This window comes from Caretta caretta, chromosome 24 (assembly GCF_965140235.1).
Source record: "Caretta caretta isolate rCarCar2 chromosome 24, rCarCar1.hap1, whole genome shotgun sequence".
NCBI lineage: Eukaryota > Metazoa > Chordata > Testudines > Cheloniidae > Caretta > Caretta caretta.
Window position 1 is genome coordinate 14,104,686 of NC_134229.1, and position 22,760 is coordinate 14,127,445.

Below are 22,760 nucleotides of genomic sequence, written 5' to 3' on the forward strand. Positions count from 1 at the left end.
TCCCAGTTAAATCATCCCAGCCAGGGCTTTGTCAAGCCTGACCTTAAAAACCTCTAAGGAAGGAGATTCTACCACCTCCCTAGGTAACGCATTCCAGTGTTTCACCACCCTCTTAGTGAAAAAGTTTTTCCTAATATCCAATCTAAACCTCCCCCACTGCAACTTGAGACCATTACTCCTCGTTCTGTCATCTGCTACCATTGAGAACAGTCTAGAGCCATCCTCTTTGGAACCCCCTTTCAGGTAGTTGAAAGCAGCTATCAAATCCTCCCTCATTCTTCTCTTCTGCAGGCTAAACAATCCCAGCTCCCTCAGCCTCGCCTCATAAGTCATGTGTTCTAGACCCCTAATCATTTTTGTTGCCCTTCGCTGGACTCTCTCCAATTTATCCACATCCTTCTTGTAGTGTGGGGCCCAAAACTGGACACAGTACTCCAGATGAGGCCTCACCAACGTTGAATAGAGGGGAACGATCACGTCCCTCGATCTGCTCGCTATGCCCCTACTTATACATCCCAAAATGCCATTGGCCTTCTTGGCAACAAGGGCACACTGCTGACTCATATCCAGCTTCTCGTCCACTGTCACCCCTAGGTCCTTTTCCGCAGAACTGCTGCCTAGCCATTTGGTCCCTAGTCTGTAGCGGTGCATTGGATTCTTCCATCCTAAGTGCAGGACCCTGCACTTATCCTTATTGAACCTCATCAGATTTCTTTTGGCCCAATCCTCCAATTTGTCTAGGTCCTTCTGTATCCTATCCCTCCCCTCCAGCGTATCTACCACTCCTCCCAGTTTAGTATCATCCGCAAATTTGCTGAGAGTGCAATCCACACCATCCTCCAGATCATTTATGAAGATATTGAACAAAACCGGCCCCAGGACCGACCCTCACAGGACATGTGACCATGTCACCTAGTACCGGAATCCATCTTAAACCTGGTGCTTTTCCATTTACAAGGTGGGGTGGGGACCCAAATAGACAAAAGATTTCCGCCTTGTGCCAAAGGTATATAAGGGGGTGGAATAGAACAAAGGAGGCTGCAGTCATGAGAAATCCCTTAGCTACCACCTGAACTGGAACAAGGACTGTACCAGGGGAAAGGATTGGGCCAAGTTTAGAAAGGAGTCTAGTCTGTGAAAGAAGCTTATTGAAACATCTCTGAGGGTGAGATTTACCTGCACTCAGTTTCTTACTGTATTCGGCTTAGATTTGCGTGTTTTTGTTTTATTTTGCTAGGTAATTTACTTTGTTCTGTCTGTTATTATTTGGAACCATTTAAATCCTACTTTTTGTGCTTAATAAAATCACTTCTGCTTATTCATTAACCCAGAGAAGTAATTAATTCCTGGGGAAGCAAACAGCTGTGCATCTCTCTCTATCAGTGTTATAGAGGGCGGACAATTTATGAGTTTACCCCGTTGCTGTGTAGCAATGCTTTATACAGAGTAAAACGGATTTATTTGGGGTTTGGATCCCACTGGGAACTGGATGTCTGGGTGCTAGAGACAGGAGCGTGTCTTAAGCTGTTTTCAGCTAAGCCTGCAGCTTTTGGGTGATGTGTTTGAGACCTGGGTCTGTGTTTGCAGCAGGCTAGCGTGTCTGGCTCAACAAGACAGGGTACTGAAGTCCCAAGCTGGCAGGAAAAATGGGCTCAGAGCTAGTCTCAGCACATCAGGTGGCAGCCCCAAGGGATCTCTGTGACCCAACCCGTCACAGTCGGCTTGCCAGATACATCACACTTATAGGGTACATATACATAGGAGACTTAGGCAGCTAGCCTACACTGTCACCTGTGACATTGCATCCACACTGATATTTTTAGATATCTATCTCAAGCTGAGTGAGTGCGTGAATGTCCACCTGGGCTGAGAATTATGCCTCCCAGCTGCTGTGTATATGTACACTAGCCATCTGAATCGGTGATTGTTTTAGATCTTATTAACTAACAGGGCCAGGCGGGTTAGCTCTTGGCCCAATGACTGCTAGAGGGAGCTCTACCCTAAGAGTCAGTGCTGACCCCAGTACCCCAGGGATCCTGGATATTTCCATCCCCGTGCTCATCAACAAGATAAACAGATTGACTACCGCTACCACGGTCAATAAGAAACCAAGCTTCCAGACTCACCACAACTGGTCGACGTCCTCCAGTCATCGACAGTGACCCCATGCTTCCTGCAGGCATTCGCGTAGGCCTCCAGCGCCTCACACAGAATGCTCTTGTCCCCCTCATTCAGACACATGTCATAGACACAGCTGTCAAAGAAGTCATCGGCGCTCACCCTGGAGTGACACTCTCTGAAGGGCCCTCCCGGTGCTTTACTGATCACCCCACAATGACTGTCATCCCCATACAGATCTCTCTTGTTCTCATCACATATTGGACAAGTGTTGTCTTGGCAATAATCCCAGCAAATGGGATCCCGGTCTTGGACTTTCCAACTGGCAGCCCAGCCTACGATGGAGGAGACTCTGGTGCCATTGGATGATGTCATGTCGTCTTCTGGATTCTGGTTGAAGTTTCCACATAGGCCGCACGTGGCCCCATAATAGCTGCTGGGGAGGGTGATCACTACATACCAATTTTTGTCATATGTGATCTGGAGGCCAAAATCCGTCTGCAGGACGGTGCTGAGGTCTTTCTGGTACAGTCTGATTTTACCGTCTTTCAGCGTCACTGGGAGACTGGTGATCACACTGTTCAGCTAGAGACAGAGAGGACAGGGGAGGTATGATAGGTATTATTGCTCTTTCATCCTCACTTGTTCTTATTGCAACTGTCACCTCGCCACTCTTTTCAGCTGTAAATCATTGTCACTTTAACCAGTGGCATGTAAAAGAATCACTGAAATCAATGTGATTTTCCCTGATTAAACACAGTATTTATCTAGCTATGCTATCTACCAGTTTCTATTTGTCTGCATAATTATCTATCTATCTAATCTATCTATCTATCTATCACAACCATGTTAAAACACAAGACAAGTTGCATTTATAGATTCATAGATATTTAGATCAGAAGGGACCATTATGATCATCTAGTCTGACCTCCTGCACAATGCAGGCCACAGAATTTCACCCACCATTCCTACCAAAAAAACCCTCACACCTATATCTGTGCTATTGAAGTCCTCAAATCATAGTTTAAAGACTTCAAGGAGCAGAGAATCCTCCAGCAAGTGATCCGTGCCCCATGCTACAGAGGAAGGCGAAAAACCTCAAGGGCCTCTTCCAATCTGCCCTGTAATTTATGTACTTATATTGCCCATATGATATTTTCAGCTTATGTCGCCTGTATCTAGGATTCCATTTGTGTGAGAGACACTACACTCCTAATTGCTTTTGTGGATACAGACTAACACAGCTACCCACTGATACATGACAAAAAAATCTGTTTGTTATAAGTAGAAAAGGCACAGAGCCCTGAGCTGGGAAACTCACCCGGACTTTGCCAACTTCCCTCTTATAGATGGAGATGTTGTACCCATAGACGTAGACATTGGTCACCTGCCAAAAGGATATATCCTGGTTCCCCCTATTGTTGTTCTTCTCATCAATGGTGAAGGGCTCCAGGGTAGGGTCGCTGCCACAGTACTTTGCGATGGTGTACTTGCAGGTGCCCTGCAAGTCAAACTTCAGGCCATCAAAAGTTTGGTACTGTGCATCCCCTGAGCCCAGGCAGATTCCAGCGTAGTCAGGAACACATGCCTCTTGGCCATCTTCAATTTTGCATGTCTCCTTGATCCGGCATTTCAAGGCTTTGCAGGGATCTGAAAGGAGAAAAGCCAGTCATATCAACAGGGTAGGGAACTCAAGTCCAGTGTCTAGGCTGGGAGATCCAGCCCCATCATGGGCACAGCATTCATGCAGAACCAGCTGAGCTAGTGTGACAGGGTTGGGCCAGATGGCTACAGGAGAGTAATAGAAGGCAGATATATTAGCCCCAGGTTAAGTAGGTCCCTTTTCCCTGGGTAAGGTAACAGGGAAGGTTCCAGAACAATCAGGAACCTTCTGGAGACAATTAAGACAGACAGGCTGATTAGAACACCTGCAGCCAATCAAGAAGCTGCTAGAATCAATTAAGGCAGGCTAATCAGGCCACCTGGGTTTAAACAGGAGCTCACTTCAGTTTGTGTAAGGAGCTGGGAGCAAGAGGAGCTAGGAGCTGAGAGTGAGAACGCATAGTGTTGGAGGTCTGAGGAGTACAAGCATTATCAGACACCTGAAGGAAGGTGAGGATAAAGAAGGTGTTGGGAGCAGGCCGTGGGGAAGTAGCCCAGGGAGTTGTAGCTATCACACAGCTGTTCCAGGAGGCACTCTGGACAGCTGCATTCCACAGGGCCCTGGGCTGGAACCCAGAGTAGAGGGTGGGCCTGGGTTCCCCCAAACCTCCCAGCTCCTGGTCAGACACAGGAAGAGTTGACCTGGACTGTGGGTTCACGAAAACGGCCAAACTAAGGACTGCCGTGAAGCTCCAAGGTGAGCAAATCCGCCAATAAGCACAAGACCCACCAAGGTAGAGGAGGAACCTTGTCACACTAGCCAGAGGACTTTGAGAAATTGGGAAACCCGGGATACTCAATGGCACTTGATTTGCTGGAAGCTCTGGTTCCACTCTATCGAAACACTTAATCAAGTTAGTTCAGTTGAAATCAATGAGGCTACACACATGCTTAAAGTTATGCATATGCACAAATGCCTATGGCTCTGATCCAGCAAAGTGCTGAACACCCTCAATAATGCATTGCTATGGCACGGAAGTCATTAGCCATAGGTGCTGGAACTAGGAGCGCTGGGGGTGCTGCTGCACCTCCTGGCTTGAAGTGGATTCCAGTGTATGTAACGTTTAGTTTGGTTCAATGGATCTCAGCATCTCCACTGTAAAAACTGTTCCAGCACCCCTGTCATTGGCTAACTCCCAGTGATTCCATTGGGAGAGGGAATTCAGTCCATAAATCAATGAGAGCTGCACGTGCTAATGGTCAAACGCTAAGAGGTGCTAAGCGCCTGTGACTCCCGTGGGAGGAAAAGTTCATCTCAGAGATATCCCTCCCCTCCTAATTCCCCACAATTCAGTTCTTATGCTGCTTCACTCTGAAGTCCACCAGCTCAGTTTATAAAGGCTAGTGTGTGTCCTCTCCACAGCGAAGGAGGGGCAGACAGGGTAATGAACTTACACTGGTCAGGCTTCTGACCAAGGCAAGATGGCACAGTTCTGGGGATCTGGGGGGAATAGGCTGGAGCCTCCCTATTGTTGGTTCATGAATGGCTAGGAGAAGCATTTATGTAACTCGGTTAGGTGTGCCCCGGCCTGTGGATGTCTGTGTAAGTGTAGACCCGCCAGAGGTTTGTAGCTTGCCAACAGCAACACAGTGAGAGGGATACCCCAGGTTGGACAGAGGGCTCAGCAGTCCCACAGTCCAGGTTGCACCCTGGGAACCTCTGTAACAATCATACTTCTTGCTGAATTGCAAACTGGCTATCTCTGTCTATGATTAGCTAAGCAGGATCAGGCTGGTTAGTTAGCAGAAGGGTATTTCTTGAGAAAAAATAAGCTTAATAAATAATCTGTGGTAAACTGGTTTCTCCCATCCCTACCTCAGTTATTCCACCCACAGTAACCCCTCGGGGCATATGTCAAAGAGTGACTCTCCTTCACCTTTGCTGATGCAGCCCATGATACCGGCTCTGATCTGGCAGGTTTCTTCTCTGGTGCAGTTGTGGGCTTTGCAGGTCACCCCTCGGGCAGGAACGCAGGTGCAGCTCTGCTGGCACTTGTTTGTCAGGATGATCTCTCTGGCCTGAGGGGATGTTTGGAAAAGGGGAAATAACACAATGTAATGGGGAAAATATTATTTATAATCATTTCTGTCAGTGCTTAGCCCAGAAATGTGGGGGGATGTGTGTGAAAACATCTGTTCTATTATTTGCTCTTAATGTTAAAGAGAAAGGCTGTCTTGTGGGCTCAGCACTGGGCCAAGGGCCAGAAATAGCATCTAGGTTTTAACCTCCCATCTTCTCCTGACTCACTATGGGTCCGTGAGCAAGTCACTGCCCCTCTCTGTGCCACAGTTTCCCTACAACGGACAAAGGGAATTAAATAATCTTGCCTTTCTTGGATCTTTGGGCATTGAGTACTAGCAGAGTGGGGATGCCAAGGCGGATGGGCCAAAGCTCTGATCCACTATAGCTAATCCTATTCCTGGCTCTTGTAGGGATTAAGATGTGGCGGTACCTTGTAGTATCTTCCACGCTCAAAGCACCCACAGGTCTCCAGAGTCACACAGCCCTGGCCGTCGAAGAGGAAGCCGTCGTCACACTGGCAGCCTTCAGCACAGGTCTCCGGGCAGTCCATGATGTCTCCAGAGCAGGTGGTGGTGCAGAGGTCGGCACAGACCTCGTAGTGGCTGTTGGTTGGGCAGGTCAGAGCTTAAATAGAGAGAGAATTAATTTAGGGCAGGAAAGATCTCACCCCATGAACCAGAGGTACAGAGACATGAAGGGGAGGAGAGCTGGGCTGGGAGGAGAGGACAAGGACACTTATTTAAGGTTGGTTTCCATCCAGAAGAATTTCTGAAGAAACCCAGAGGTTTGGAATGAGGTGCCTTGAAATTATGACTGTCCCCAGTGTGTCCCAGAGCTCCATCAGCATCACAGCACTTACGGCAGAAGGAGGCGCTCCTCCACGGCTGGATGATGACCTTGGCCTCTTGGCAGGCCGTCACGTAGCTGTGGATGCTCTGGCACAGGACCTGGGAGTCCCCGTTGCCCAGGCACACATCATACAGGCAGTTGCTGAAATACACGCTGGGGCTGACCGCGCCGTGGCAGGCGGTGAAGGGGCCGTCAGGGGCTGTGAGCAGCCCGCAGTTGTTGTGCTCTTTGAAGACATCTTTCCTCTCCTCCTCACAGACCGGACAGCTGTTCCCAGCACAGTTGTCTGTACAGGATGCCTCTGGGATCTGAACTTCCCAGGCAGACCCGAAGGATGCAGTGTCAGGGGCCACCCTGCCATCAGGGAACAGGAACTCATCATCATGCTGCCCTTTGTAGTTCCCGCACAGGCCGCACATCCGGCCATGGTAGCTCCCCGGGACTGTGACTCTGGCCTGGTAAACCAGGTCGTAGCTCACAGTGAGGCCAAAGTCAGTTTGCACCAGTACGTTCCCGCCGTGCTGATATGCCCGGAGCCGCCCATCGGCCACAATCACAGGCAGGTTGTGGGACACCCCGTCCACCTGGGAGAGACAGAGCATCTTGTGTGAGCTGTGGGGAGTGGATACTGTAAGGTTTGGGTTATGGGCAGTGAGTTTTGAGATTCTGTTCTCACTGACACTTGTAGCGTAAATCCAGTATGACTCCAGATCTCACTTTAGAATAACTCCAGATTTACGCCAGTGCCACTGAGATCAGAATCTGGTTCCAGGCCTGCAATAAATTAGGCAGTAAAAGCCCTGATCACTGTATCACATGATCACGCTGGCCCACATCTCTCTCTGCCCCTCACCTCATTCCTGATCCTTTCTCTTCCCCACTCCCTCCATTTCCTTACCCGGCTCTTCGTCTGCACCTGTTTGGGAGCTGACTTCACCGCATCTCAGTTGTTCCCCTTTTGCAAGTGTAATGTGATTTTTGTTAGGTCCTCAGAGATCATCAGCACCACTATTCCCACTCGAATCACTCCCCACCGATCTGTTCCCATCCTGCTGCGCTGATGAGACCCACAGAGTCAAGGGGAGAGGAGATGGAGGCCCGAGGAAGGGTTTCAGCACAGGCTGGGTACAAACAGTGGCAGAGAAGGATAATGATGCCATTGCCAACTGGCAGATTTGCAGCAAGAGGAGGTTTAGGAGGAGAAGGAGAGTTCAAGTTCAAAGTCAATACCCAGGTTAGAAAAAATGGAGACAAATCTTCAAGGGGAAACTTCTTGTCCATATGTTCCAAGCTCGTCACCCGGCCTACCTCTCTGCTCCCCTTTTGCTAACCACCCACCTCCTCCCTGATCCTCTCTCTTTACCATCCCCATCTCCTTCACCCACATTTGGCCTGCAGCTCTGCTTTATGCCCACACCTACACTCAGAACTATCTCCTACTTCTTGTCCAGGTCCTCCCTCCCCTAAAAACCCATGAGTTATGAACCAGGAATGGAAGCAGAGAAGATGGAGCTGAGCTGGAGGATGCTCCCTGTGCCCACAAGAAGCTCTCACATAGCAGCATCCATGAGTAATGCTCTCCACCATCTCCTGTCGGCTATGAGACTCAGTCCCATCTGCCTGGATGATGACTTGTCCTCAGTTACTCATGCTTTTGTCAACTCTTGACATGATTACAGCAGTGGGATATAACCAGACATGAAGCCCTTGGCACTTAGAAAACTTCTGCTGGTACACTCCTCTGCAACACATCTCCTCAGCAACACCAGCTGCTGTGAAGACATCAAACCTGTCCCTACGCTGGCTTTCCAGAGAGTGCTGAAGTTCTCTGTCCTTATCTTCAAGGTACTCAATGGCCTGAGCCCAGGGTATCTAAAAGATCAGCTACACTTCAGGGATGAAAACCATGTGTAAGCAGGGTCTGAATGAGCTTTGGGAAAGGACTCCAGGAACACATGGTATTTGCATAAACACACCTACTCCGTCTAGGTATTCAGTAGAGGGGGCTGCTTTGCCCAAGTGCTCAATTTTGGCTGGTGTTGGGTTACAAATCACTTGTACAGACACTCTTTTCTTAACCTGTGTATTATATAATTTTTTTAACATCTGCTTTAATAATATTTTTAAATTTGAGTGGAGGGGTAATGATTATCAGGTTATCCTGATTGTATGAGCAGAACGGTACTTACCCAGGCCTGACTGATTGAGGAGTTTCCCCTAAACTGAAGCTCATTTGCTAAGCAGGGTGTAGAGAGGCCAGATCCCAGTGAAAGAACGGTGAGAGTCCTAGACAGCATTTGACTCTCCGCTGTATTGTTCAATCATCGCTAGAGCTGAAATCACTGGTAACCAGACGCTGAGCCTTAGATCTGGTGTGGGACCATAGGTGCCGACTCCGTGGGTGCTCCGAGGCTGGAGTGCCCATGGGGAAAAAATGGTGGGTGCTTAGCACCCACTGGCAGCCAAATACCCTCCCTCTCCCACTGCCTCCCTTCCATTGGTAGGCCCCACAGATCAGTGCCTCCCCCTCTCTCCCCGCGCCACCCACCCGCCGCGAACAGCTGTTGTGTGTTCTGCAGGAGGCTGGGAGGGAGGAGCGAGGATGCAGAATGCTGGGGGGAGGGAGTGGAACTGGGTGGGAAGAGGTGGGGTGGGGGGGCCTTGGGGAACAGGTGGAGTGGGGGTGGAGCCTGGGGCACTTTGAAAATCTGGCGCCGGTGCGTCAGACAGGGGTGCAGTGTAAGAGGCTGTACATCCTGCCCGAGCAGTGAGGTTCCCTGGTACCCTCCGGAATCACTGAGAGCTGGCTCAAGCGGTGGGACCTCAGAATGTGCGACGGCAGCGGGGAGCAGGGTGCGGTGGCAGCGGGGTGGCAGAGTAACCAGCGGGGCAGCGGCCGATGGCATAGCAGCCAGTGGTGGCAGAGTGAATGGCAGCAACTGTGAGCCTCCGCGGCTGCAGCAGTAGAGGTATTGATGGACACTTCCCCCCTGGGGGTGGGAGGTGCACTCATGTGAACACACCTCTGAACTCTGGGTCTTCACTGACCAAGGACAGCAACTGTGAGTGAGACACAGTGGAGGACAGGGGCGTGATGTGTTAAAAAAGGAACGTTTGTTGTCTTACTTAAACACTAAAAGGTGAAAAAGGGAGGCAAAATGCACTGCCCAGTGTACTTTGGGTTGGGTGTTTGCTCATGGTCACATGCTTTCAAATCGTGCTTGTGTGTTTTCCAAATTCATGCTGGGTCCTTTTCCCTTTTTATTTGACAGAGGGGAAGTATTGCCTCTTAGAGGTACTCAGGGGTGGTGTTTAATTTTCCCTGGTTACTGGGCAGGGGCTCAAGCCGGTTCTGTTTTGTATTGTGAGGAGAAACCCCTAGATATTGAACCTGGCCCTTACTGCTGCCCACTCCACCTGGCAGAAGGGCTAAATATGGCTGATAACTTCTCCTAAGGGACAATGGAAATCTCTGCAATAAGGTTAAACTTTGTCTCTGCAAATGACAGAGCATTATTAGGCACTGGTCCAAGACTGGGGAATGAACTGCACCTGGAACTAAGAACCATTGTAAATCTCCCCACCTTCTGCTCCAAGTGCAAGTTGCATTTCTTTGTCCTCCCTTCTCCAACATGTATATATAGCAACATACGTGTATATTTAACATTTTTAAGAAAAATCCACAACAAAACACCCCACTGAACACAGAACTTCCTCTGGGGAGAGGAGGAGAGAACAAATAGGAGACAGAAGTGAGTCACATTGCTAAGTGTATGACTGGAAGAGGCTCAAATACTCCAGTGATGAGCATGGAATAAGAACCTTGTAACAGGGTGGCTTGCCCCTTAAGGGCTAGCGGCTTGAGGCCAGCCTACCCTTATTACTAAGTATGCACACCTGAGCACCAATCACATGATTCCCCTATAAGAGCAGATGGTGGAAGCCAGGCTGATGGTCCAGCACAAAGAGTTCTCAGGGAAAACAGAAGAGAGTGCAGAGGCTGCTACAGACCAGTACGCTCCAGCAGGCAAACCTGCAACTTGGGAAGTGAGAAGACAGGCAGGAAAAGCCTAGGAGTGACCACATAAAGAGGTAAATGGGTGGATGTGAAAACTTTATTCATAATGTGTGTTAATTTAACAAACCAGACCCCTAGGAGGGCTGCTATTATTAGAATTTGTAAGATACATTCAGAGGCCCAAGAGGGTAAATTGAGGCAGTTCACCTGTAGAGTGACCTCTGGCCATGAGGGGACAAACTAGTATAGAACAGAAGAGAATCTCTCCTGCTCAAAAGGAATATAAAATGATCTAAATGAGGATCTGGAGAAGGACTTACCATGATGAGCCCCTGTTTGCTTTGCAGCAGGGTGAGTGTGATCCCATACACCTGGATGGACACCAGCTTGGCCATGGACACATTCCTGGTGACCCAGTCTTCTTTCTCCACACTGATAGTGAATGGTGTAAGGTGACTAGCATCAGTGCAGGTCTTGGCCAGGATGTAGGTGCAGGTGCCTTGGAAGTCAAAGGGGACCCCGTCGAAAGAGAGGTAGTGGGGATGGCCAGAGGCAGAACAGGTCACAGATCCAAATGGGTGACATTTCTGAATGCCATCCACGACCCCGCATTCCTCACCAGAACCGCAGGAGAATGCCTTACACACAACCTCCCCACCAGCCAGACACACGCACTGCTCCTCGCATGAACCGCTCGGGTGGAAGGTCTCCCCGGCCTGGTAGTAAAGTCCCCTGTGGAGGCATCCGCACTGGGAAAAGGGGACGCAGAGGTCACCACTGAGAACAAAGCCCTCGTCACACACGCAGCCTTCCTTACACTGGGTCGTGCATTGCACCGGGGCATAGAGGTTGCTGCATGTCAGATCACAGCTGCTGCTGCTGCAGAATTCGTAGTGACTGTTCGGGGGACAGGACGGAGCTGTAATTAGAACAAAGAGTAAGGTCTCATCGTGCCTAAGCAATATGCGCAATGAACCATCACAGAACATGCAATTTCATTCAAGCGCGTAATTTTCTATTTCCTTAATTTGGTTAATCAATAAAAGGGCAACCTCTCTAATTCGGTCCCAGGTCTGGGGATTGGGTGCCCCAGAGACACCAGGTAATGGGATATAGACAATCTCTCTCCAAGGGTTAGGCTTCTAATCTGGTCCAAGATCAGGGTGTAGGGAGTGGAGGGCTCATGGGCCTGGAATTGTTCTGTAGAGCTTTTCACCACTAGCTTTTTGCTTTGAGTCCAGGGCACTAGTGCCTAAAACTCCTTCCCAGATGATGGCTTATGGGAGATGAGTTGGTGGCTTCCCACACCAGTTCCTAATGGACCGACATCTCAATTACGAAGACTCCACTGACTCCCAGCTCTGATTATTTCCAGTCTCAGCAGGGAAGCCAAGGACTGGATGGACTATTACATCCCCAAACCGTGCCTCTCTGGCCTGGGGTGCAGCACATTGATAGGGCATGGTGAGGGGGCAGCTCCTATGACTGCACCCATCGTTTGGAGAGAGGGTTTCTTTGTCACTTAAACATTCTGCAGAACAGGATAAGCTGAGCATTTAGATCAACAACTACCAGCCAACAAAAAATAACAAGCCCCATGGGGCAATCGGTAGTGGACAGAGGCAACTCACAGCAGAACTTTGTCGTCCTCCAGGGATGCACCATAGCTCCAGCTTCCTGACATGCCTCGGAATAGCCAGCAACTGCCTGGCAGACGTTATTCTCCCGACCACTGAGGACGCAATAGCCGTACACGCAGTCTACGAAGAATCCATGGGGGTCCACTTCGCTGTGACATCCTCTGAAGGGGCCATTCTTGTCTAGGATGATCCCACACTGTCCTCTGCTACCTTGTTGTTGTTTTTCAATAGCCTCTACACTTGCACATGGGGGTATCGTTACTGCAGAGCATCCTGGGAGGTCGCCCACCTTCCAACTCTGGCCAAAGCTGACTGGGCTTGGTGCCAGCGTGCCATCCCTCATGAGCAAGTCGTCCTCCCTGTCCCTGTTGAAGTTGCCACACAGACCACACACGGCTCCCGTGTAGGTGACTGGCAGAGTGACCGTGATGCGTCCTGACCACCCGGCATAGGTAACGGTGAGACCAAAGTCTGTCTGGATCACTGTGGCCCAGCCCTTTCTATACACAGTGATTTTCTTATCATTGAGGTTGAAGGGAAGGTTAATCAGGAAACCGTTCATCTGTAAGTGCAAATCATTCAGTATATGAAACATCGCTCGCTCATGGTGGAACCTCTCACTCCAGAACAGAGCTCCAGCCCATAACTATAATAAAAATCCACCTCTGTTTAACTCTTTGTCCAGTCTGCCTTGCTCCCTTCCCTACAACCTGCCTGAATCTCAGCTCTCCAGACTGGGCAGGATCCTCCAACCAGACTTTCATTACCTCTGACTTTGGCTATTGCAGTTCCCTCCTCTCTGTGCTACCTGAGCCCCAGCTCCCCAGGTTCCCACAAACACTGGATGCTACTGACACTTTCTGACCCATCTCAAGTGAAATGGCAGCACCCCGATCCTTAAATATCTCCATCGGCTCCCTGTTCGTAGAAGAATCCAGTTCCCATTCATTCTATATTTCACAGTCCTTCCATGCACTGTCTGTAACCTGTGTTGATGACACAGATGACTTTCTAGAAATGTTTTAGAGAGACTAGAGATAATTCACTCACCAGGACTTTCCCAGGGAATTGATTGCTGACCCTGAGGTTGGTCTGATAAACCTTGATCTGTAGAGGAGCGGTATTGTTCTCCTGGAAGTAGACTTCAAAGTCCACCAGTCCCTCCGCCTTCTTGCACAGGGCCGTGAGCTGGTAGCGGCAGGTGCCTTGGAAGTCGTATCTCTGTCCATCAAAGGTGGTGTAGTGCAGATTCCTTGTCACGGAGCAGGTGGCGTAGCTGGAGGGGTAACAGCCTCGTACGCCGTTCACTAGCCCGCACCTCTCTGAGTGTTTGCACGTACCGGCTGCACATTCGACTTGTCTAGTGGCTGCATTGCACATGCACCGTGTCCCACATGCCTCATCGACCCAGAAACTCACATTGGGGGCATAGGGACGCCCCTCAAACTGACACCCACAGCTGCTCTTGGGGATGCATTTGCCCTGGCTCAGCACAAAACCGTCCTTGCACTGGCAGCTTTCCACACAGGGGTCTTGGCAGCTGCTAGGGGCTGACTGGTCCACACACGTGGCTGGGCAGGCTGTTCCACAGAGCTGGTACTGGCTGTTCTCCAGGGGGCACGCCATGGCTGGGGAGTGAAGGACCCACAGATTTAGCAGCAAATTCTCTCCAAGCAAAAACAGTATTTAAAATAGACAGAGGGGGATGCATCTTGTGGGGCTACGAGAGCCCTTGAATTCTGGTGACCTCAACAGGAACAGAGGGTGCTCAGCACGTTGCAGGAGGTGCTCAGCACCTTGCAGGGTAAGGTCCATTTTTAAGAAGAGTGGATACTGGATAGATACCTCTTTGATGTGTTTAATTAAATAAACACTGTGATGTTGCACTCCATATGCTTTGTGGAAGTGTGCTTAAGAATATGACATATCTGGAATAGGCTGTATGCTAAATGCCCCTTGTATGGTGTCATTAGGTTGTAATGTAAGCTTGTAATCTACTAAGTGTGTTCATCCTAATTGTTTGCCTGTATTATTTCTAGATCTGGAGTTAGGAGAATAAAATATAAACTTGTATCACTGAGGTAAACATATTAAGTGGAGGCCATTAAGGGTGCTCCAGCAACAATCAGTTGTAAATGGATTTAGTTACTTGAAAGCCTTCTTGTGTACCTGTGAGCCAGCCCATGGGGAATGGGTACTAGGGGTCTTACAGTGACTTGCGACCATGTCACCTGATGATGAAATCCATCTTAAATCTGGTACTTTTCCATTTAGAAGGAGGGGTGGGGACCCAGAGAGACAAAAGATTCCCGCCTTGTGCCAAAGCTATAAACGGGGGTAGAGCAGGATAAAGGGGACCAGTCATGAGAAAACCCCTGCTTACCACCTGAGATGTCTGCTGGATCTAACAAAGACTGTACCAGTGGAAAGGTTTGGGCCTAGACTAGGAAGGAGTGTAGTCAGTGAAAGAAGCTTACTGGAACATCTTTGAGGGTGAGATATTACCGATAATCAGTTTCTTAATGTATTAGGCTTAGACTTGCGTTTTTTGTTTTATTTTGCTTTTTCACTTACTTTGTTCTGTCTATTACTTGAAACCACTTAAATCCTACTTTTTATTCCTAATAAAAATCATTTTTGTTTATTAATAAACCCAGAGTAAGTGATTAATACCTGGGGGAGCAAACAGCTGTGCATATCTCTCTATCAGTGATATAGAGGGTGAACAATTTACAAATTTAATCCGTATAAGCTGTATACAGAGTAAAACAGATTTATTTGGGGTTTGGATCCCATTGGGAGCTGGGTATTTGGCTGCTGGAGACAGGTAACCTGTTGAGCTGTTTTTAGTTAAAGTGTGCAGCTTTGGGGGCGTGGCCCAGACCCTGGGTCTGTGTTGCAGCAGGCTAGTGTGTCTGGCTCAACAAGGCAGGGTTATGGAGTCCCAAGCTGGTAGGGAAAATGGGCTCAGAAGTAATTTCAGCACATCAGGTGACAGTCCCAAGGTGATCTCTGTGACTAAACTTGTCACAAATACTATTGGGAATTGTGTGATTATAGGAGATTTTAACTTCCCAGATATAGATTGGAGGAAAAATGCTACCAAAAACAGTATGGCCCAGATTTTCCTGGATGGGATAGCTGACAGATTTCTTCACCAAATACTCACTGAACCAACAAGATGTGATGGCATTTTACATTTGGTGAGTAGTGAGGACCTTGTAGAAGAACTGGTGGTAGGGGACAACCTGGGTTCAAGTGATCATGAACTCATTCAGTTTAAACAAAATAGATCTGCAACTAGGATCCTTGATTTCAAAAGGGCAAACTTTAAAAAAAAAAATAATGGAATTAGTTAGGGTCCAGGAAGTAGACTGGACCGAAGAACTCAAGGATTGAATGTGGAGGAGGCTTGGAGTTTCAGAAACAATCTGAAGCCTGCATTCCAAGCAAGGGGGAAAAATCCATAGGGAAGGGTTGCAGACCAAGCTGGATGAGTAAACGTCTCAAACTGGTGGTTAAGAGAAAGCAGAAAGCCAACAAGGAATGGAAGAAGGGATGGATCAGGAAGGAAAGCTACCTCTTGAAGGTCAGAAGGTGTAGGGATAAAGTGAGAATTGCCAAAAGCCAAGCAAAGTTGGACCTTGTAAAGGAAATTATAACCAAGAGTAAAATTTTCTATAGCCATATAAATAAAAAGGAAAGAAGAATAATAGAATCATAGAAGATTAGCATTGAAAGAGACCTCAGGATATCATGGAGTCTAATCCCCTGCGCCACGCAGGACCAACACCAACTAAATCATCCCAGCCAGGGCCTTAAAAACCTCTAAGGATGGAGGTTCCACCACCTCCCTAGGAACCCATTCCAGTGCTTCACCACCCCCTAGTGAAATAGCGTTTCCTAATATCCAACCTAGACCTCCCGCACTGCAACTTGAGACCATTGCTCCCTGTTCTGTCATCTGCCACCACCGAGAACAGCCGAGCTCCGTCCTTTTTAGAACCCCCCTTCAGGTAGTTAAAGGCTGCTATCAAATCCCCCCGCACTGTTCTCTTCTGCAGACTAAACAAGCTCAGTTCCCTCAGCCTCTCCTCGTAAGTCATGTGCCCCAGCTCCCTGGTCATTTTCATTGCCCTCTGCTGGACTCTCTCCAATTTGTCCACATCCTGTCTGTACTGGGGGGCCCAAAGTTGGACACAAAAGTGGGACCACTAAGCACTGAGGATGGGGTGGAGATTAAAGATAATCCAGGTATGGCCCAACACCTAAAAGAATACTTTGCCTCAGTTTTTAGTAAGAGTAATGACGAGTTTAGGGGAAGTGGCAGCCTAGCTAATGTGAACAAGTATATGGAAATAGAAATTATGGTATCTGAGGTGGAAATCAAACTCAAAAAGCTTAATGGGACTAAATCGTGGGGCCTGGATAATCTCCATCCAAGAATATTAAGGCAACTGGCACATGAAATTGCAAGCCCAAGAGCAAGGATTTTTAATGAATCTGTAAACTTGGGGGAGAATTTCTAATATTGGTCCTATTTTTAAGAAAGGGAGAAAAGTGATCCAGGAAACTACAGGCCTGTTAGTTTGACCTCAGTTGTATGCAGGTCTTTGAAAGAGAAAGCAGTTAAGGAAACAGAGGTAAATGGTAATTGGGATAAATACATGGTTTTACAAAATGTAGATCATGCCCGACCAACCTGATCTCCTTCTTTGAGGAGATAACTGATTTTTTAGATAAAGGAAATGCAGTAGATCTTACGTACCTGAATTTCAGTAAGGCATTTGATACAGGTCCACATGGGAAATTATTACTTAAATTGGAGAAGATGGGGATTAATATGAGAATTCTAAGGTGGATAAGCAACTGGTTAAAGGAGAGACTACAACAGGCCATACTGAAAAGTGAATTGTCAGGCTGGAGGAAGGTTAATAGTGGAGTTCCTCAGGGATTGGTTTTGGGATCAATCTTATTTAACATTTTTATTAGTGACATTGGCACAAAAAGTAGGAGTGTGCTAACAAAATTTGCAGATGACACAGAGTTGGGAGGTATTACCAATACGGAGGAGGACCGGAATACCATACGAGAAGATCTGGATGACCTTGAAAACTGGAGTAATAGAAATGGGATGAAATTTAATAGTGCAAAGTGCACAGTCATGCATTTAGGAACTAACAACAAGAATTTTTCTTCTAAGCTGGGGATCTATCAGTTGGAAGTGACAGAAGAGGAGAAAGACCTAGGTGTATTGGTTGATCACAGGATGGCTAAGAGCCACCAATGTGATGCAGCTGTGGGGAAAAAAAGGCTAATGCAGTCCTAGGATGCATCAGGAGAGGTATTGTCAGTAGCGACAGGGAAGTGTTAGTACCATTATACAAGGCACCGGTGAGACCTCATCTGGAATACTGTGTGCCATTCTGGTCTCCCATGTTTAAGAAAAATTAATACAAACCAGAACACATGCAGAGAAGGGCGACTAGGATGATCCAAGGAATGGAAAACCTACCTTATGAGACAAGACTCAAAGAGCTTGGCTTGTTTAGCCTAACCAAAAGAAGGCTGAAGGGAGATATGATTGCTCTCTATAAATACATAAGAGGGATAAACACCAGAGAGGGAGAGGAGTTACTTAAATTAAGCACCAATGTTGACACAAAAAGAAATGGACATCAACTGGTCATCAACAAGTTTAGCCTTGAAATTAGATGATACCCATCACAGGAGTGAAGTTCTAGAACAGCATTCCAAGGGGAGCAATAAGGGCAAAACACCTTACTGGCTTCCAGACTGAGCTTGATAAGTTTATGGAGCGATGGTGTGATGAGACTGCCCACAATGGCATGTAGCTGATCTGTGAGTGGTAGCAGCAATGTCTCCAACAGCCAGTGATGGGACACTAGATGGGCAGGGTTCTGAGTTACAACAGACAATTCTTTCCCAGGTATCTCACCCACCATGATCAGGGTCCAGCTGATTGCCATATTTGAGGTCAGGAAGGAATTTCCACCCCCAGTCAGATTGCAGAGACCCTAGGGATTATTTGCCTTCTGCTGCATCTTGAGCCACAGGTCACTTGGTGATTTAAACCAGTGTAAATGGCAGATTCTGTAACTTGAAGTCTTTAAATCAAGATTTGAGGACATCCGTCACTCAGCCAGAGGTTAGGGGTCGGTTACAGGAGTGGGTGGGCGAGGTTCTGTGGGCTGCAACGTGCAAGAGGTCAGACTAGATTAACATGATGGCCCCTTCGGACCTTAGAGCAGTGGTTCTCAACTCAAGGTCCACAGGTCGCTGTGGCCCATGTGACATCCTCTAGGCCATACAGGTAGTATATATAGTGTGTGGATGCAGCACATATAACACCTAGAGAGCTGCATATGCGGCCCACAATGGGAAATAGGTTGAGAACCACTGCCTTAGAATCTATGATTTTATCAGTGACTTAAACTGTCACCATTTTACCACCGCTCCCATGTGTAATCAGTGGACGTTAGATACTCCAAGTGACAGGCACCTTAGCAATTCCAAGGACAAACAAGTACTGTGGGTACAACAGAACCCAGAGTCCTGATTTCCCAATCACTGCTCAATCCCAAACCACTCGATCACGCCCCCTCCCAACACCAGGGCTAGAACTCAAGAGTGATGAGAACCCAGGCTTCCCGGTCTAACCAGCAGACCATAGACCTTGGCATACAAATCTGTACTCACGGCATCTGGCCAACTGTCTCCATTCCCCAATCCTGATCCCCTCCAGCTGGCAGGCATCCGCGTAGGCCTTCAGGGCCTCACACAGGACCTTCCTGTAGCCGTCGCTGTGGCACAGATCGTACACGCAGTTGTCCAAGTAGACTGTAGGATCCACCTTGGAGTGGCACTGGCTGAAGGGCCCATCTGAGACCTTGGTTATCAGGCCACACGAGGCCTCTTCCTTGTACTTTCTGACTATGCTGGCGGCACAGGGCCTGCAACCTCCAATGCAATCGTGCCAGCAAAACTGATCCTCATCTTCCACTGCCCAGCTTTTCCCCAGGGCGGCGACACTGGGAGCCAGGTCCCCCTCTGGGGTCTCGAAGTCATCGGAGGGGTCCCCATTATAGTTGCCACACAGGCCGCACAGGCTGTCGGAGAAGTCATTAGGGACGGTGACCCTCACGTGGTTGTTCCAGTCATAGGACATGCTGAGGTTGAAGTCGGTGCGGAGGACGAGGGAGGTGCCGCTCTGATAGAGCCGAAGGGTCCCATTGTTCAGGGAGATGGGTAAGTGGGCCCTGGTGTTATTCACCTTTGCAGTGAGAAAGAAAGGGCAAAGGTCACAATCGAGTGCACAGGTCTGTCACTTATCTACGGAGCTCTACTCTGATATAGTTTTTCACTAGTATTTTCCAATTCATCAACATCAAAAGGGGTTTGAGAAGATTGTTCCTTTTCCAAGGAGTTCTGATGGAAACAAGGCCAATTTCAAAACCTGTCTCTTTTTCCTGTCACCAGCTCCTCGGCAGCCCGCCGGGCGGACTGACCTGGAGCTGGGGCTCCATTCGTCTTCATAGAAAATGTAGTAATTTATGAGTTTCGTTCCATATTGGAATTAAGCTAATTTTCAAAATATTGAAATCTTTCTGCCAGTGGAATTAGCTTTCTCAGGCCAGCTCTATCTAATGTGATGTTTTAATCCAAAATTGGATAAAGTTTGTGTCCAGATTCACTGGAAATTGTGATTTGGCCCTGTCAGGGTTCCCTTCCCTCTCTGAACTCTGGGATACAGATGTGGGGACCCGCATGAAAGACCCTCTAAGCTTATATGCTACCACCTTAGGTTAAAACTTCCCAAAGGCACAAATTCCTTTCCTGGTCCTTGGATGGTATTGCTGCCACCACCAAGTGATTTCCCCAAAAAGTCAGGAAAGGGTCACTTGGAATCCCTATCCCCCCAAAATATCCCCCCAAGCCCCTTCACCCGCTTTCCTGGGGAGGACTGAGAAATAAATACCAACCAGTTGCCTTAGTAATGTGAGCACAGACCCGATCCCTTGACTTCAGGACACTGAAATCAATCAGGTTCTTAGAAGAAGAATTTTATTTATATATATATATATATATATGTAAAAGAATCACACCTGCGCGCCCAGCACTTACCCACACAAAGCCGACTTCAGCCCTGGCTGCTGTGACAGTGACTCCATCCACCTGGACAGTCACCACCCCAACGTAGAAAACCTGTGTGTTCCCACTGTTCTCATTCTTGGCCATGACATGGAAGGAGGGCAGGCTGGAGGCATCCCTGCAGGTCTTGACCACCGTGTAGGTGCAGTTGCCATGGAAATCATACGCCCGGCCATCGAAGGTGCGGTAATGAAAGTATCCCCCGGCCCTGCACGTGCCCCGAGAGACTGGCACACACTTTGGCTGCTCATTTATCATCTTGCAAATAGTTCCTTCCCTACAGCGGACCACACTGCACGATGGCTTTGGAATATCTAGTGGGGAAAGACAATAGAAAGACAAACAGCAGACTAATCAGTAACATCTGTCTATCTCTCCCCCGACACGCATTGTTATATCAATCTATCACCATGCACTCCTCTGTCTCTCTTCCTCTATCCCCATACACACTTCCTTTGCATCATTCACAAACCTCCCACGAGTCCCATGCTGAGGAAATCTCTGCATGTGCGTGACAACAGCAAAACCAGATCCTGTGTCTCCTTCCCCACAATGCGCGGCAGAGGTGGTTCAACACCTTTGGGCATGATGCCGGCATCGATCAGGCAAAGGATTGTGGCTGGGATGTGATGGACACTGACAGTGCCCAGCTGACTGATGGCCCCCACAGCCAGTGGGCTCCAATTTAGAGCAGCTCCTAGGCTACAGCCAGGGAGAAGACCTACGAGTGTGATCAGCCCCCTGACAGCTGCCCACTTGGCTCTGCTGTGCACATCAGAAGATGGATGCAGCAGAGACGAGTGTTTCCAACAACTGTTTCCATCTTTCAAGTCAAAATTCTGTAATATTACGGGTCAGGGTTCCAGGCTAAATAAAAGGGGGAGAGAGAGAGTGAGTGAGAAGGGTGAGGAGACATAATTGAAATGACTTTACTCACCCCTTGTGCAATAACCCCTCGGGTCATGTTTCAATCAGTGACTCTCCTTTACCTTGGCTGATGCAGTCCATGACGCCGTCTCCGATCTTGCATTTTTCTCCACTGGTGCAGCTGTGAGCTTTGCAAGTCACCCCTCGGGCAGGAACGCAGGTGCAGTTTTGCTGGCACTCATTTCTCAGGACTGTCTCACTGGGCTGATGGGATGTTTGGGAAGGAGGAAATAACGCAATCATAGAATGATAGAACATCAGAGTTGGAAGGGACCTCAGGAGGTCATCTAGTCCAACCGCCTGCTCAAAGCAGGACCTAATCCCCAACTAAATCATCCCAGTCAGGGCTTTGTCAAGCCTGACCTTAAAAACCTCAAAGGAAGGAGATTCCACCACCTCCCTAGGGAACCCATTCCAGTACTTCACCACCCTCCTAGTGAAAAAGTTTTTCCTAATATCCAACCTAAACCTCCCCCACTGCAACTTAAGACCATTACTCCTCATTCTGTCATCTGCTACCACTGTGAACAGTCTAGATCCATCCTCTTTGGAACCCCCTAATTTGTCGAGGGCCCTCTGTATCCTATCCCTACCCTCCAGCATATCTACCTCTCCTTCCAGTTTTGTGTCATCTGCAAACTTTCTGAGGGTGCAATCCACACCATCCTTCAGATCATTCATGAAGATACTGAACAAAACCAGCCCCAGGACTAACCCTTGGGACACTCAGCTTTATTCCGGCTGCCAGCTAGATATGGAGCCATTGATCACTACCCACTGAGCCTGATGATCTAGCCAGCTTTCTATCCACCTCATTGTCCATTCATCCAGCCCATACTTCTTTAACTTGCTGGCAAGACTACTCTGGGAGATCGTATCAAAAGCTTGGCTAAAGTCAAGGAAGAACATGTTTTCCCCTTATCCACAGAGCCAGTTAGCTCATCATAGAAGGCAATTAGGTTAGCCAGGCATGACTTGCCCTTGGTGAATCCATGCTGACTGTTCCTGATCACTTTCCTCTCCTCTAAGTGCTTCAAAATTGAATCCTTGAGGACCTGCTCCATGATTTTTCCGGGGACTGAGGTGAGGCTGACTGGAAATATAACTGGAAATGGTTATTTATAATAATTTCTGGCAGTGCTAAACTCAGAGCTGTGTGGTAAGGTGTGTGAAAAACTATTGTTTCCTAATATTATTTCTCTTAACATTAAAAAGAGAGGCTGTCTAATGAGCAGCCCCTCTCTGTGCCTCAGTTTCCCCACAACAGACAAAGGGAATCAAATTTTCTTGCTTTTCTTGGTGCTTTGGGCATTAACAGAGCAGGGATGCCAGGCCGGATAGGCCAATACTC

The 22,760-nt window shown here is 48.3% G+C and overlaps 1 protein-coding gene across 1 annotated transcript in view; it reads right to left on the minus strand.

The window, feature by feature from the left end:
• The window catches only part of LOC142070054 (IgGFc-binding protein-like), a 58,171-nt gene extending 37,431 nt beyond the window's left edge, over positions 1–20,740 (minus strand). Inside the window, exons 1-10 of the mRNA XM_075123026.1 lie at positions 20,456–20,740; positions 19,031–19,604; positions 13,361–13,938; positions 12,302–12,872; positions 10,991–11,589; positions 6,663–7,236; positions 6,234–6,427; positions 5,658–5,799; positions 3,440–3,768; positions 2,127–2,703 (exon numbers count right to left, since the gene is read on the minus strand). Of these exons, the coding sequence (XP_074979127.1) occupies positions 2,127–2,703; positions 3,440–3,768; positions 5,658–5,799; positions 6,234–6,427; positions 6,663–7,236; positions 10,991–11,589; positions 12,302–12,872; positions 13,361–13,938; positions 19,031–19,604; positions 20,456–20,740 (4,423 nt within the window). The remainder of the gene's footprint in view (positions 1–2,126; positions 2,704–3,439; positions 3,769–5,657; positions 5,800–6,233; positions 6,428–6,662; positions 7,237–10,990; positions 11,590–12,301; positions 12,873–13,360; positions 13,939–19,030; positions 19,605–20,455) is intronic.
• Between the last annotated feature and the right edge of the window lie 2,020 nt (positions 20,741–22,760).